The sequence below is a fragment of the Sinocyclocheilus rhinocerous genome, unplaced genomic scaffold (assembly GCF_001515625.1).
Source record: "Sinocyclocheilus rhinocerous isolate Xijiao unplaced genomic scaffold, SAMN03320098_v1.1 scaffold889, whole genome shotgun sequence".
Classification (NCBI taxonomy): Eukaryota; Metazoa; Chordata; class Actinopteri; order Cypriniformes; family Cyprinidae; genus Sinocyclocheilus; species Sinocyclocheilus rhinocerous.
Genome location: NW_015638024.1, coordinates 51576 through 69033, shown reverse-complemented (window position 1 = coordinate 69033; position 17458 = coordinate 51576). Strand labels below are relative to the sequence as shown.

The 17458-nt window shown below is 39.1% G+C and overlaps 1 protein-coding gene across 1 annotated transcript in view; it reads right to left on the bottom strand.

The window, feature by feature from the left end:
- The window catches only part of LOC107749501 (rho guanine nucleotide exchange factor 10-like protein), a gene marked incomplete at its 5' end in the record, with an annotated part of 91584 nt that overhangs the window by 25137 nt on the left and 48989 nt on the right, over window positions 1-17458 (bottom strand). The window contains one exon of the mRNA XM_016564681.1: window positions 13801-13922. Within this exon, the coding sequence (XP_016420167.1) occupies window positions 13801-13922 (122 nt within the window). The remainder of the gene's footprint in view (window positions 1-13800; window positions 13923-17458) is intronic.

Genomic DNA, 17458 nt, shown 5'->3' with positions numbered 1-17458 from the left:
TTTTTTTTTTTTAAGAAGTTAAAGGAATAGTTCACCAACATTTAAAAAAAAAAAATCAGTCATAATTTACTTCTAATGTTCCAAAACTGTAGGATTACACCAAAATAGTTTGGTTACCAATGATCTTCAAAGTATCTTCATTTATTTTCCACGTGAAACAACATGAGGGTGAATGTATGTTGACTAAATTTTCATTTTTGGGTGAACTATCCCTTTAAGAGTTCAGGAATGAAACTCGTCTCAGAATGACTAAATAACCTGAAAGGCCATTTAATTAGCATCATGGTGCCTTATTCCACTAAGCCTCTCGCTCAGATGCAGTTGCAATGCAGGAGATCCCAATGGGAGAAGGAGAGCGATCGCGGACAGATTTAACGGAAGACTTGTGTTTGGTTGCTCGTCTGGGGAAAGGGCACTAGGTGAGCTAATTAAAGAGAGATTTGTTGATGAAGAAAGAGGGCGACCACACAGCTGCTGGCCCCAATGACCCACTGCTCTACATGGTATCCACCCCACCCTTTTGGGTGACGGGCTTTATGCCAGCTCCAGGTGGTGAGTATCCTTTCCATAGGCCATGAACTCATCTGGAGGAAACCCATATTAGCTTCCCTTGCAACGTCTATCCTGCCTGCAATATGTCTGCATTTAATCATGTAATCAAATGCACAACGATAGTCTGTCACAGCATCTAGACAAGCATGAGAATATTTTTAAAATGCAGACATATGATGTAAACAAGAGAGATTTTGACTAAGTTTTCAATGTTTTCAACCAAAAATATAGACTAAAGACTTGTTCATTCGCCTTGATATGTGGAATATTAAAAGAAACCACATCATCCACCCAATCCACTCAATTATTATGAGTCATCAGGCTTGAGGAGGTTTGGGGACAGAATCCTTAGAGCAAAACAAATGGCACTTTGAGGTGCTTAAATGCTTTGAGGTGATTTTCTGTCACAGCAATCAAATCTCTATTCAACCTGTGCTTTGTTCAATGCATTTTAGATGTGATGAATGCTACACAAAAGAACATGTTTCCTCCCTTCCAGACTTAATAAGTATGCAAGTTTTGGTCTCCCTTTATGACTCACATCTCAAATAGAAAAGAAAAAAAAATTGTATAGATGGTTAAATTAAATATTGTTTCTTCTAAGTATGATGCCTGAACACATTATAAAACATTTAGCTTTGAAATCGCAAAATATATTCTGGACTGTGATCACAACTATAAAAATCTTAATTCACAATTAAAAATTAAGTTTTTAAAAGAAGCCTATCTTTTGCTTATCAAGGCATCATTTATTTGATCAAAAATACAGTAAAAACAGTAATATTGTATATTAATAATAATTAATAAATAATAAATATTACTACAATTTAAAACGACTAGTTTCTATTTAACAATTTTCTGTAAGTAGTTGTGCTGCTTAATATTTTTATGGAAACCATGACACATATTTTCAGGATTCTTTGATGGACAGAAATGCCAAAAGAAAAGCATTTTAAAATTTGAATTTCAAAATTTGAAAAGTATAAATTTCTATCAAAAAAATCCTACTAACCCTGATGTGTAAATAAATGTATAATGCCATTTTAATCAAATTATTAAATATAGCTTCAACCAAGCACAATAACTACTTAACCAACAAGATATTTATAATTTTTTACAGACATTTGTTAACAATTCATATTAATAAATTAATTGTATGTAATTAGGTTGCATGCACTGCACTGTATGTAACTAAGCTGCATGCTTTGCACCTCTGAATTCAAAGCTCATCATGTTTTTGCTAATCCAGTACATAGTACATCTGTGACTCCACCACACATATTGCAACACTTGGCTGAGCTGGGACACTACAACACTATTAAATAAACTGTGGTTAGCATTTAATACACATAGCTTGCATAACATGAAGCGTAACAAACCAAATAAAAAGTCTAGTCTGAGTCACTACAGCAAAGCGGCACTCCACTCCGATGAAAGAAACCTCCAGACAACAGCATCACAGGATTAAATAAACTGTGGTTAGCATTTAATCCACAAAGCTTGGCTAACACAGAGTACAGCAAACCGAATGAAAAGTCTAGTCTGAGTCACTACAGCAAAGCGGCACTCCACTCCGATGAAAGAAACCTCCAGACAACAGCATCACAGGCGGCTCCCACACTAATAGAACTCTTCTGTCGGTTATTAACTGATAATTGCCAGGCTTCAGAGCCCTCTTTACTGCTTCTTCTTCACTTTTAGCCTCAAGGTAGAGGAAGTGAGGCAGGGAGAGCCAAGATAGCACAATAACAATGCGCCAATGCAAACCTGATCACAGCTTGAGAAGCAAACTGCATTTGTATTTGTTCGACACAGGCTAAATCAGTGCTAGTCCAGAGCTCTTGCTGTATCATAGCGTTTTCGCTAATCCTCGTGGTGTGGAGGAGAGTTGCAGATACCGGGAACCCAGAGAAAAGCTGCATAATGCAAGGCTGACATGACTACTTTTAGCATTCTGCTACATCGCAGGATTAGGAAGAGGGAAATGGGAGTGGATTAGCCTATAGGAATTCAATACACGTGGGGAAAAGGACCGATGACGGTGGTAGGACTGAAGCACTGGAGAGCTTGTGGTAGTTTAGCCCTCAATGTGACTAAATTAGTATAAATCTCCCAAGTCCCTCCATCTGAAACAATTGTGCCGTCTCAAAGGCAATGACATGCCCCTGTTTGCTAGTTGTTTTCTAATATTCCTTGGTGACTCTAACGCAGATGGACGACAGGATCAAAGCTGAAATGAGCTGCAAGTGTTACGATTTCATGAGCTGGATGAAATCCAATCATTTAAATTTCACGGACCAAGATAAGCAAAGATCAAAGTGTCAAGCTGCTGTGCTATCTGTTATGCATTTTGCATAAAATATTTAGAGCAATGTGAGCAGAAGTATAAGTTTTCAGTTGGACCTCTCAAATTTTAGCCCTCCAGTGACTTGGTGTTGGGTTCATGAGCTGGATTATGGCCTGTGGTCGAACATATGGCTGAGGTGTTGAGTAACATATGCAAATTGCAAGGAATAGTTCACCTCAGAAAGAAAATCCTGCTATCATTTTCTCTCCCTTGTGTCGTTCCAATCTGTATTTTTCCCCTCCGTCGACATAAAACGTGATTTTTTTTTAATGAGTAATCAGGACGCTATTTTTCATACAATGAAAGCAATTAAGGACTTGGACTTTCAAGCTCCAAAAAAGACAAAAGCACTATAATTTTATCACATAAGTGATTCATACAACTCTTGCGGTATATTGCAAGTCTTTTCAAATCATATGTTAGGTTTTGTGAAAAAAGACTGAAATTTGAGCCAATATTCCCTGAAAATCTTCATATCTGCCCTAACTCTCTTTGGCACATTCATGAGGGAAGAAGCGATGTTAAATGAATCAGTTGAATCAGGTCTTTTCAATGACAAAACTGGTCTGAATAATGCTGGGAATAATAATACTGGGAAGAATAATGCCCCAAGATACAGTTGCTACAATATCATATGGCTTCAGAAGACTACAGAAGGCAATATTACTTTATAGTGCTTATTAGTTGTTTTGGTGCTTGACAGCCCCAGTTCCAAACAACATTCATATTCATGTGGGCACTGATATTTCCCTCCTTATGTCCGACTGAGTCACACTGCACTTTGTGATGCATCCAGCTAATGCGATGAGAATCCAACACGTCTCTTCATCCTCCCCTGGCACAACTTCTCTTACACAGCGCGACAATCCCAGAACGGTTGAGATGAAAGCGATGGACTGTCCTGCAAATAATGGGTTTGAAAATACGAGAGGAAGCCAAGAGTTGTCTGGAGAATATAAAGCCTCTGAATCTCTCTGTCTTCGTGTCTATCTCTCGTCGTCTCTGCCTTTCTCTTTCTACCAAGCGGAACGTGTGCACGGGGAAAAGTGGTGAGCCTTCACAATCTCTTCCAGCCCTCGGGATCTAATTGGAGGATGCCATTGCAAGGGGCCACAGAGGGGTGTGACGGTAGGGTATCTTTAATCCCCTTGATCAGATGACGTGGAACACAGAACAAAAGGTCCTCAAATTCCTACTGCGCTGAGCGGCTGGCACTGTCACCAAGCTGCCATGCTGGCTCAAGGAATGTATCCCAGGCTTTAAGCTCCACTTTGAAACACCCCTTTATCCAGCACAGCTGTGCCCCTGGAAAAAAAAACTGCTTAAAATTCTCGGAATGATCATAATAATTACAGGAAACCGCTACTAATCAGGTGCTGACAAGGGAGTGGTAACGTTAGATAACCAAATCTCCTGCTTCACTTTCAATTCCAGTACACTTCACCTTATCAGCCTTGGGAGACAGGGTAAGGAGGAGACAAATCCACATTAATGGCGGTGGAATGCTAATGAACCACATTTAAGCAGAAGACACAATGATTCAGGTTGCTTCGGGTTCCCCGCTGAGGCCAAGTTTACACTGTGGCAAGCATGCAAAGCACTTTAATGTTGATGAGCGACCGCTGTTTAATTTGCAACAGCCCGTGTGGGGTGATCGGTTGAAGACTGACAGCATAATTAGCTGAGAAAAAGACAAACCAAGGCAATTCAACGAAATATGATAACCAGATTAACTCCAAGATGGAGGCTGTTTTGTTTCCTCTCGTTAAACTATTACTCTCAAATGTTCCTATACTCCACTGAAAGTATATCACAGGAAGCGTTGACGTTGAAATTAGTACATTTTGTGCCCACTAAGCTTTGCTTCTTTGTGGTTATATTAGTCCTTGCCCTTAGTTTTCTCCATAAAAACAGAGGGGGCGTTAGGAAAAGAGGTGGAGGACAAGACGGTGACTGCTTGTTTTAAAGGCTCTGTTAGAGCACTGATGATTTCCAATAATTAGCACATAACTGTCAAAGCTACAGATCAACCCCTTTGCAGATGGCCTCGCTCTCAGACTGTGCTGCGATGCCACCTCCAGCACGAGAAGAACAGATCCACACTGCCCTCTGCTGCTGGATAAAGTCAATATGGATGCCAAGTCAAACCTATGTGCTGCAAAACAGGAAAATCTGACAAATGGTTAAGGGAACATCTCATCCATCTGAGAGGGACTGCTATTATTATTCAGCTGAGAATTAAAGAGGTCATATGATTTCTCCGATCACAAATGCTGACATGGTTTTATGTTTACGCGGCGCGATGCAACGCAGTGCGTAAAAAGACAGTATAAGTCATTATAATCCGTAATTATGTCCCCACTGAATGCAACAAATGCCTCGTTTATAATGGGTTTTAATGTCTTAGTCTCGTCGCTCCCGCCGGGACAAGGCATCACAATATGGCAAGGGGCGTAACATTTCCGTCACACGCTTGAGGTATTCGGCCAATCACAATGCACTGGGTAGCTGGCCAATCAGAGCACACCTCACTTTTCAGACCGATGAGCTTTGTAAAAATCGACGCGTTTCAGAAAGGCGGGGCATAGAGGAGAAACAATAATGTACAGTATGTGGAAAATAATGTGTTTTTTTAACCTTATACCGCATAAACACATTTCATTACACCAAATACACAAAATAATGTTCTTTTTAGCAACATCATATGACCCCTTTAAAGGTATAGCTACTGAATGGATATAGTCTCCACTATTATCCATTCAATGAAAGGCAGTGGGGTCCAAAAGAACATTGGGTGCTCTCATTGTATGGAAAAAAAACAAAAAACAAAGGACAAGTAAAAGATGACTGAATTTTAATTTTGGGAGGTTAGCTATCCCTTTAAGAAGATAAAAGGAGCCTTTTCTGTCTGTTTCGTAATACCCTTCATACATTAGAGATAATTTTACCGTCAATGCTTAAAAAAGGCATTTTCGGTGTCACTTACTACACCACGTTTCTTTATCTCCTAATAAGCACTAAGCCCTCTATTTACACCATTTCTGATGGCCTTCCGATATCCCAAGTTCACCTGAGATATCATTACAATCTAATATCGCTCTCATGACTGGAGGGGAGAACAAATGGGCTATAGCACAAAGCCAGAAAGGCATCCGGGCTTATTACCGAATTGGCCTTTCGTAGAACAAGATCTCTACGCAGATGCTATGATAGCCTTGCTGCCATGGGCTATTCACATAGCATAATGTGGTAAATCCTGGTCACAACCCTGAGGCAAGCCCATAACAGATATGTCACTGTGCTAGTGGGCTGTTTGCTGACTACTGCAGTGCACTGAAAAACCCTGACCTGCTCGCAAGAGTCTCTGAGCTGAACTGGATGGTTATGACTATAGGAAATATTGATAAGGTAAGTGTAAATGTATGGCCAGGCAGTCAAGGAGCTTCTGGCGATGGTAGCATATGAACTGCCTGACAGACCCAAGACTAGACTCAAGGTGGTATATGAAACATTAAAGGGACTGTTCATCTAAAATCATCATTTACTCACTCTCATGTTGTTCTTGAACTGTATGACTTCTGTGGAACACAAAAGGTTAACTCAAAAGAACTGTGCTCTTATCAAACACAGAACCATTATAAACACTGCAGTCATTGGTTCTTGCATGTCTCGCAACCAAACAGATCTGATTCAATTCTGGCATGATACAATATAATGACATCACATTTCATTGGAATACTAAAAAAATACAATTAAATAATTAAAAAAAATAAATAATAATAATAGCATATAAGGTATGTATAAAAGTACATAATGACAGATTTTTTAGGTGTTGTTCCAGAATTGTTTGACTTTCTTTTGTGAAACATAAAAGAAGATATTGTTTTTTTGTCCATACAACAAAAGTCACTTTGTTTCTTCTGCTAGAAATATTCTACTGCCTGTTCAAAATATCACTGCTGTCAAGAGCGACACTTGTTTCTTTTGAAAGCTGCACTGTTCAACACCAGACATGACCAAAGTCACCCTCTGAACAAAAGATTTTGAGACTTTTTGTTGCGTCCTTTCACCAAACTTCACAACGGACAGTGACAAGCTCCGGTCGTATGTTGGGAGCTTCCACTGAGTGCAGTGATTCGCAGCCTTGACCGAGACGGCAACTTTATATCATCATTGGCGACAGGCCCTCTGTGATCTTGACAGAGAAAAGGAAATGGCGGTGAGTGGCAAAAAAACAAAAGGGCTCTTAATTAATTACACTGATCCTTGGTGATAAAGGGGCAGATGAAGAGGAGGTTAAGCTATCAGCAATTAATAGCAAAGCCACAATGAAGCCTCCTGGATTTAGCCATAAGTCGGGTTGGGGGTTTTAAAATGCAGCTCAACGTAATGTATACGTGTTTGTATTTGCTTGCAGTATATATTGCAGCATAGGAGAGAAAGTGTCACAGCAGTCCAGCGGAGATGTGAAGGGAAAAGTTTTTAATCCATGCTGTGGCGTCTGTTCTTCACAGACGAGGAGGAAGATAAAATGCAGAACTCACAGAGGGATCGAAAGGAAGGGGGAAAAAACACAAGCCTCATATATGCACAGAAAAGATTGCGGGCGGCATAACCTCGTCTTATTTTACGGGGAAAAAACCCATGCTGACAAAAAAACAAAGGAGAAAAAAGTAGAATCAACAGAGGGCTGCCATGTAAGGGGAAGGGCACCTTTCTCCAAGACATTTCTGATCTATATTTCATGTGCTTTCTGTCTTGGTCTCATGTGTTGAGCATCAGCTTGAGATGTAAGTTTTATCTTTTTATTCTTCCTCTTCCTGCTGTGACAGCTTCAAGTCATAGGTGTCATATATCAGCCCCTCTCCAAACGGTGCTATAAATAGACTCCATCCACACATTCACTATTGCAAGATATGCCATAGTGCCATCTCATCAGCAGTCAACAGTCAATCATTGAGTTCTGCAGCCATCATATTAGTTATGGACTACAAACAGTCCACTCTCAAGCAACAGTACACTAGCAGTACTGACTGAATGTAGACAGGAAACAAAACAAGTACATCCAGACCATGTCAGAACTTACAGTAAAACAAGTAAAACTCTATATACAGGATATCAACCCTCATCTGAAGGTTGCAACCAAAGTGGGAAATTCACTTTTTGCCCACCAACCACAGTGGAAGCTGAAAGACCAATTTTACCAGCCATACTTACTAGTGCTGTGTTCAAAATATCGATACGACGATGTATCGTCACAGAGATTTGACGATACGAGTATCGATACAGCTGGCCCTGTATCGATATTGTGGCACGTGTGCAGTAGTGGACTACTTCATTTGTTTAAAATTTTACAACGTTTAAAATAGAGTAGAAAAGTGCGTTTCTCTATTAACAGTGAAGCTGTGGCTTTAGAAACGATGATGTTACCAGCTCCTTGTTGAGAAAGATAATGTAGCTCTTGAGCGATTAAGCTATTGATAAAAGTTGATAAAATTGCGGGGGCAGCGCTAAAAAGTGTGAAAAATCTGTGTGAGTGAGCATGTGTGTGCGTTAGATACAGTGAAGACAGCGCGTTAGTTTAGAACGTAGAGAGCGTGTTAATTTGTGCGATGATAACCTACCAGCAATGTAAATTATTTTTTTTATATATTAGAATGAGTACATTACAATATACATTTATTAGAACGAGTACATTATTATTTATGGGCTTAAAAACAAGATGCAAACAATCAGAATATTGTACCTGGTGGGGAGTGCACAATGTAAACATGAAACATATGCCATTACCTATATTGTACTGTGGTACAGTTCTGGAGGCCCTTCATAATGCAGAGGTCAACTGCCTGCTCTGCCAATAGTTAGAAATGGCACTATAGTAAGCAGTGTTAAACAAACAGCTGTTTTTATAAATTCTTCTGAGGTGAAATTCAGTGCAGTCCCGTATCGTGATACGTATCGTATCGGGGCCTCTGTATCGTGATACGTATCGTATCGTGACTTTGCTGGTGATACACAGCCCTAATATTTACATACAGTACATACATAAAAACATAAATTACAAAAACAAATAATAATAATAATTCATTACATTTATCATTTAAATTATACTACTATAATGTAATACATTTTCAATTTTTAAATGAATTTATAATTTTATAATATTATGGATATATTGTGCGTTATATACAGCTTGTAGTCTAGGCCTATAATAAGCATAATATAAATAATAATACATTTATGAACCTCAAAAACATCCTGGTTGCTGGTCAGTACAGAACATTTTACTGTGGAAGAATGCATTCTGTATTCTACACTTCACTGGCACAACACATGGCCAGCAAATTGGAAAAAAATCTGCATGCAAACAAGCTATGGTGGTTTGTGCTTAAGGATCAGTGATGCGAAGCTTATTTCTTAAAGCCTGAAAGATGCTTTTAATAACTTGAGTGGCTATTGACGATCAAAACACAACCATGAGTTACAAAAATAGCATTTAAACTGCAAAAAAAATTAAAAAAAAATAAGCAACCCTCTACAATACGAGTAAACCACTCACATATGCGACTAAATGTTCATGTTAGGCGATTATAATGTCTATCATTAGCCATTGGCTAATAAATAGTTCGATTTTACTCGCCAGTGTTTGAGTTAAAGTATAAGTTTTGCAGATATTTTTTCACCCGCCTTCACTCGTCTTGAACACTCTGACTGAGTGCATGAGAGTTTCGCTCGCCGTCTTTAAAGCACATTATTCCAATTTATCTCAATGGATGCGCAGAATAGTTGATGCACCCTAAACTAAAGTGTTTAGGTGCCCGACTCGCCGTTGCTTATCTGAGAGTGCTCTGTGTTTCTCTTTCACACACAAAGAGAGAGAGAGCGAAAGAGTCTTACATACCACGTAGAACTGATGCACTACATGTAATTTTTTTTTTTCCTGTGAAAATAACGGAGCTCATTTGTAATTATTCAGCCTTTAAAAGGGTCATGTCATATTATTTTGTACTGTTCTTTGAGGTCCACTTTTAATGTTATCAAGTTTTTTTTACATCAACATACGTCATAATTTAGAAGTAATAGGTTATTTTCTGTCCTGTTTTGACCCCCCCATATCAGAACGCTCTGTTTGAATAGGTGTGGTGGATTGTAGACTCAGAAGTAAACGCCCACTTCTATGATTGGCTAACAGTTTGTTTGTCAGTATGTTTGACAGACTACATCCTTCAAAGATGGACGCTGCTGTGATATAGGTTAAAAACGCATAAATACTCAGTACATATCAAACGATCTGTAATAACAGCACACCACACTTGGCGAATAAAAGCTCATTCTGATTCTGAAATTGTGTTTTCCTTGGAGACGCACAACAGTTCTGCTGTGGCTTTAATAGGTAATATTTGCGTTAATTGCGTAAACATTTTTTAACATGTTATTTTTTTTCCATAACTAATTATTAGATTAACATTTTCAATTGACAGCTCTTTACAGTGCACAGCATAAATGGGTACACCCCCTCTAAATAATTAAAGATGTATTTTCTTAATGATCACTAATACAACTGATGGAAAGATTGCAAAATTGAAATGTACTAAACACTTCTCACTGTACTCCTCCTCTAGCAACATCATAACATTTTGGATGCTGTTAAGTGTGAAATGATTGACTTGGTCTCATGAGAGCAGAGTATGGAATCCCAGAGGTCTATATTTTGTAAATTTTGGCCTTGGAAAATGCTACAGGAGTTTATTGTGCTTTGCCTACAGTAGGTAGTTCCAGTGTGGGCAACAACCATGCATGTCACTTCTGCAGGATGTATCTTACACTGTGAGATAAACAGTCACTTTTTTCATAGCTTTTGCCGGTGTTCTGACGATTTGTGCGACCCCGTCAGATTTTGCTACCTCCCATTAAAACAGTAGGGAGCATAATTCAACAACGAACAACAATAAGATAAGTCTTCTGACAGTTCTCTCCCATGTGGTTCCATTGTAGTTAGCATTAAGTCTGAAAATTATTCTGTTTGCTTTAAAACACGTTTAATTGTCAAGAAATGGCTCTCTTTAAATGTTTTAGTTCAGCATACTTACCTGTTGATCAAAATTTGCCTTAAACTTATACCAGAACATTTTTATTTAGTAACTTTTAGGAGGGTGTACTTACTTTTGCAAAACAACGTTTTATCACTTGATAAGAAATCTATTGATAAGAAATCTTATTTTCCTGAATAATTTTGACATGCATCTTTGGTAATTGATCAGGCAGACTTGCTGGAACATTATATCTCTTAGGAAGGGGGCCAACACTTTTTCACACCACTGTATATATATATATATGGCATCCATAGAGGGACGTTACACTGGGCACATATCCACAACAATAAGCTAAAGGCCCTAGTTTTTAGTAATTACGCTTCATTGGACAGAACCACGACATGTGGTTAGGTTAAGTACTATGAAAGAGATTTAGAAAACATTTCTCCTCCATTTTTCCCCCTTGTGTTAATCCCAAAAAAGAAAACAGCCAAACCTGATACATAAAAAAAAATAAATCCTTTTTCCAGCTTGTCTTCCCACACTTCAAGGCACCCGGTATGGAATCTCCACGGTATTAAAAAACACTCTCAAATAAGAGCCATCTTCTCTCCATCCTAATGCTTCATCGGGAAAATATTTTTTTTTCCTTCCCACGAGACATCTTTATACTTCTCAGCACTTCTAGCGTACAGCTTTTACAGCTGAAGTAGATTTTTAGTGGAGGGTTTTTAGCATGTTAAGGCTTCTTTAACGAGATAAAACCAAACTACAAATCTCCAGGAACACATAATCCTGCAAGTTACACTTTGCAAAGCAAAAAATTCAGCTTTAAAGTTAGAGCACATGCTAACCCACATGCAAGTTTGAATCTTGCTTGTGTTGTTTTTCAAACCCATTAACCCCTTTTCTTTACCTCGGTATCTCTCAACTATCCGCAAGGGGGAAAATAAATGTCTAAAGAGTCAACAAAATGAAACATGAAGATGGATATATAATCTGACTGGCCATAGTTAAAACTAGGAAAGTTTAACATTATAATACAGATTAGGCCTCAATAAATGCAAGTATATGCATTTGAACAGCACTTGTCTTGACTCAGTATTGCATTTCAGGAACAATGAGTGCCTGTTTGTGCGGTATTATAGGATTTTTGCAAGGCTTAGAAGTGGGTCAGATATTGCCTGGTGGACTGGTTAGGGGTGGGACAGAGAGACCCCACTGATCCGCGTCAGAAGTGAAAGACCTGATAACAGTTATCTCCTCTGCCTAACAAGTCCACCCACCAGGCTTTTACAAAAATGGCAGAACTGTGTGTGCAGATCAGTTGTTCATGGTGCGATGCTACAGAACTTCTATTTTATTACTGGAGATGAGCAAGTCCCCCAACGGCTTTTCTCTTTTGATCTTGGTCTTCAAGTGCCCCCCGTTCCAATCCCTGCACCAATGACTGTTCTGCCAAGCGCATCACCTGCCAAAACCTAAAAGTAAGATGTTTTGGAGGCCTTGGCACTGGCCAACACATGCTGCCCAGCGGTAGTGGCAGTTGAGGAACAAGGCTGGATATATGCTGACTATGTAAAACAGAAGATGTCTCTGCCAGGAGAACTTAAAGTCATTCACTTTAAACCCATCTCACCTCTACAAGGAACTGCTGCTTTTCAACAACATGGATACAAAAGCCATTTCTAAAGACACCCATGCATAACCAGACCAAATTCATACTACCATTAGATGGCATTATGATCTTATATATTTGGTGGCAGGATTGTGCTCAAATATTTCAAACAGGGTTCTGATACTTTTGGATGAATTTCTATGATTTTCCATTACCCTTCCAGGAATTTTCCCCCAAACCGGACAAGAAGTTTTTAAAACGAATTTTACAGAGATGTCACAAAAAGTGTTTATAGGTAAAAAAAAAAAATGAGTAAAACTAGAAAAGAAAAAATATTTCTAGGTTTTCCAGGAACTTTGCTCATAGCCTTTGAGAGCACAAAGCAATTTGCCCCAACCCAGATAACAATTCTTGTTAAAGGTGACTGAAACACTGCAGCAGGTTTTCACAAAGCAATGGCACCCTAGAGTTTGAGCCAAGAGAGAGCTTAACAGTTAAAAAAAAACTCCTGAGCAGCTGTGGAAAGCAATGATGTGGAAAAAGTATACCGTCGATCTGTTTGTCAGAGCTCCAAGCTGTTGCAGAAAATGATCGAGCCATTTCACCAACAGCCTTGACTTCCCATCTATTGGGTTGCAATAAGCTTAATTTAATGCAGCCTTATTGATTTACTCTCAGGTGTCCCACAGTCATTGCCGTAATTGCATGATCACTTTATAACACCCTCACATGGCGACTGTGGTAATTTGGCACCTAGATTCACCATTCAGGGGTAAGTCACCTAACTTCGTTAGGTCTTAAAATCTAGCCTGAAATATCATCTTCCAGACAGTAAAATTGATTTCATTCCTTTTTGACTGACTCTGAAGCCATTTTAGTCTGTCTCTTACCCGAGTTCACCATTTGATATACGAGGAGCTTGCCGTTCTTAACAGCTCCTATTGATCCACAACCTCCCTCTCCTACTAGTGTGACTGGAAAGCTTCCATGTCACCTTGTAATTCCCACAATCCTGGCAATGTTCCTGTAAGATCATCCCATGGTCAGACTCTGTCTGTGGAGGTTGCTTCTGCGAGACTTAATTTCCTAGCTAAAAAAAAAATGATTGCATGGTATACAACAGTTTCTAAAAGTACTTTGTCTTCAGGAAAAGAACTATAAACTTTTTTTTCTGCTTAAGGGAAGTTTCTGATTAGCCGTTCGACCTCAAAGCAGAAAAATTATGCTTTTTGTAACTGAAAGTCTCTCACCTTCCATTCCTGGGCTTTGGAGGTAAAGACAGGCATGCGACAGGCCAGCAGTGGACACCAAAACGGAGCTTTTGTCTTCCCATCATCCTCTGCAGAGAACCAACCCGGTGTGTTTTCGTCTCCTGCAAGAGATTAGGTTATATTTTGCTTAGTTTATTATTCATTCTTCTACCCTAGCAGATCATGCGGCGTGACATCACATCTCATATGTGTATCTAATTATACAAACTGAAGTATGGCAGTAGTTAAGATGTTTGAGGCTCCTGGTGTGCACTTTCAGTTTTCAGTATAGCAAGCAGTATTCAGTATTTTCAGTATAGCAAACTAATGAGCCTTCAAAAGTCTCATTCCTGCAGCAGGTGTCCGTCTCAGCATGTGAAGTAGCAACCTGCAGGTTTCAATTAATGAAGTCTAAATTCTGGAGGCGTGGGCCACCTAGGTCTTCCCTCACAGCCACTTTGACAGGTGTTTACAATTGCCAAGTACAATACTTGCCTGCCAGCAACCGTTCTCTATTAAAGCAATTCAGTAATTACCTATCATGGCCATCTTGCGCTTGCATAAAAATGTTGTGTTTGTCTGGTCCCCTGCGTCTTTGCGAGCACATCAACTCAAAATTAGCCCCAGAAACCACAAAAACAGGCTACAAACAAATGCAGTCAGATTGGACCCGGCTCATTTGTTTTCACAGTGTGAAAGGTACATGGTGCGGATTGACGTCCGATGTACCATAGGTGTATCAACGCGCAAGTCAGAGCGGGAGACTTATGGGCCAATTAGCTTGAGTTTAGTCTCAGTGTTTCTCAAGGGCTACAGGAGGATTTCTTTCAGATTTCATTGAAGCTGTGCAAATGGCCAGAGTGCGACATCTTTGTATATCAGCACTTTGTGGTCAACACACTCTTAAGAGGCGTTAACTCTTTGATTTTTGCTTCCATTCTCCCTCCACTTACCATGGAGCAGACTCTCTAAAATCAATGCAATCAATGGCGTACTTCAAAAGGTCAGACTTCTAACACTTCTACTTCTACTAAACTTCTCAGAGGGACTTCTTTGCCTGTAAGTACAGTAAGACTGTGGATAAGACCGCACAAATTCTTAAGAATAATCCCCTTTCAATACTTTAAGTCCAGAAATGAGAATTCTTAATCTAATCGTTTTATACAAAGTTGATCCTACTGCTATGGCAAATCTACGCATTATTTATAAAAGTATTAAAACAAAGTAATTAAATTTTTTGAAGGACAATGGGAAAACAGAAGTTCATCAACTTATGAAAAGAGAATTCATGAAGAGGATGAACTTTGCCGGTGAGAAATAGGATTTCTTGCTGCCCTTACAACACAGTGGTCACACTATTAAGATAAATTCTAAGGGAATATTTCTGTGTATCTGTCAAAATCTGATTGAAATATCATGTAAAACATCAGCCAAAGAGCACACTATGGTTTTTGCATAAAAGTAAATGATATCCATGTAGGCACCTTTCTCTGCATCTTGTAAATAAAACCGTGACCCTCTAGACTGTCAGTTAGATATAATAAAAGCAAGGCCTTGATGTCTTTCAAAGCCTTGACAGATACCCGTTTTTTTTTTTCTCTCTCTCGATGCAGTTGTTTATATTTTCACAGCACAGTGAAGAATTAAAGCGAATTTTACTAACTTACAAAAGCATCTAATCCTTCCACCCACCATGTCTCCTTTAGATTCGCAATCAGGACTGAATTCTCTACATCTTCTCATTAAATAAAAGTTCTGCTATGATCTCACAAGTTTACCCTTTGGAGAGATGACCGAGCAGCGTAGTTCTCTTCTAAATCACTGTAATTGAATTCTAGCTGTCAGTCAGCCCTACTTGGGTCATCGGGTTCATTGTTTACCTGCCTTGGACTGTGACACTTAAGCAAGCTATTAAATTAGCTAATAGTTCTGCACGAAATGTGCTCTTTGCTGATTTTTTTTTGTCAAAAAAGGTCAATATCCCCTTTTCAAACACTTTTAGGCATTAGTAAATACTTGAGTTTGTCCAAACATACATGCTCAAACTCTCAGGAGAAGAGTAAGTAGCTTTCGCTGGTTCACTAAGAGGCACGGTACCATTGACATTCAGGCCTTTGAAATATATTAATAATGTACAATAATTGATGTTTCGCTCTCAATAAATGCTGCGGTGGCAAGTGAGATGAGGCATTAGCGTTGTCGAGGCTTGTCTTATGCCCCTGCATAGCAAGGGCTAGCGCTGCTAATGACTTAGGCATAATGCATTCAGTCCGCGTAAGCTCCCAATACCCTGGCTAACACAATGCGAGGAACATGCCAAAACTCAGCGGCCAAACACTCTCTGCTCACTCCCTCATTATTAATGCAGCAACCATGTTCTATTCATGTTGTGTCCTAAAACTCAAGCCGCTTAGCAAAGCGAAGATAAGCAAACAAGTGTGCACCTCATCAGGGAGGCTGGGGTTTAACCAGGGGTTGCTCAGTGATAGCTGCTGTCAGAGCGTGAGAGAAAGAGAGACAATGGAGAAGCAGAAAGTGAGAATGAAGGTGAGATAATGATGGACAGGACAGAGGATTTAGGCTCTAGGCTAAACAGGTATCTCTACCAGACAGACACTGGATGAGAAACTGGGATAAAATAAAAGTTGAATGTATTTGGAATGCATCTGCATATAGGCACCAAATACACAAAATAATGATCTTTAAAATAGCATCATGACCCCTTTAAAAAATAATAAAAAGTGTTTAATTTTCTGAAAAGGGAAAGTCTGTTAATTGAATTGTAAAGTTGTTTAAAAGCATGGGTTTTTAAACTGGGGTACCCTGAAAGGGTACAAGATCATTCAGGGTGGATAATTTGAGAAAAATCCTTTAATTTTAAAAACAACATATATTTTATAATATGTGATCATTATAATATCATGCTTATACTCACACAGTATAAATGGGTCTTTATATATGGAAATATATAGCTGCCTTTTTATTTTATCCTCGCAAGGGGATGATCATATTTGGGGTTCCTTAACATCAAAAAGTTTGAACACTCCTAGTTCATTTACGCCAGGGGTCACCAAACTCTGTCCTGTAGGGCCAGTGTCCTGCAGAGTTTAGCTCCAACTTGCCTCAACACACCTGCCTGGAAGTTTCAAGTATACCTAGTAAGAGCTTGATTAGCTTGGTTCAGGTGTGTTTGATTAGGGTTGGAGCTAAACTCTGCAGGACACCGGCCCTCCAGGACCGAGTTTGGTGACCCCTGATTTACGCTCTTCTTTTTATATTCTGCATGGTGTTTGCTTCAAAAAGAGAGTCAAAAAGAGGCCCAAATTATTTTCTGTAGTAATCGATATAGTCACCAATTCATACCCCAACGCATACTTGTCCATACCCCAAAACATTCTTTCAGCAGAATAAAGCATTTGAAGTATTTTTGACATCCCTCCCTGCTAAAGATATGTTGAGTATCTCTAAGTATTTTGCTCCACAACTTCAAAATATATAATGCTATTCTTAAAGGGGTCATATGATGCTATTTTAAAGATCATTATTTTGTGTATTTGGTGTAACAGAATATGTTGACATGCTTTAATGTTCAAAAAACACATTATTTTTCAAATACTGTACATTATTGTAGGTCCTCTATGCCCCGCCTCTCTCAAAC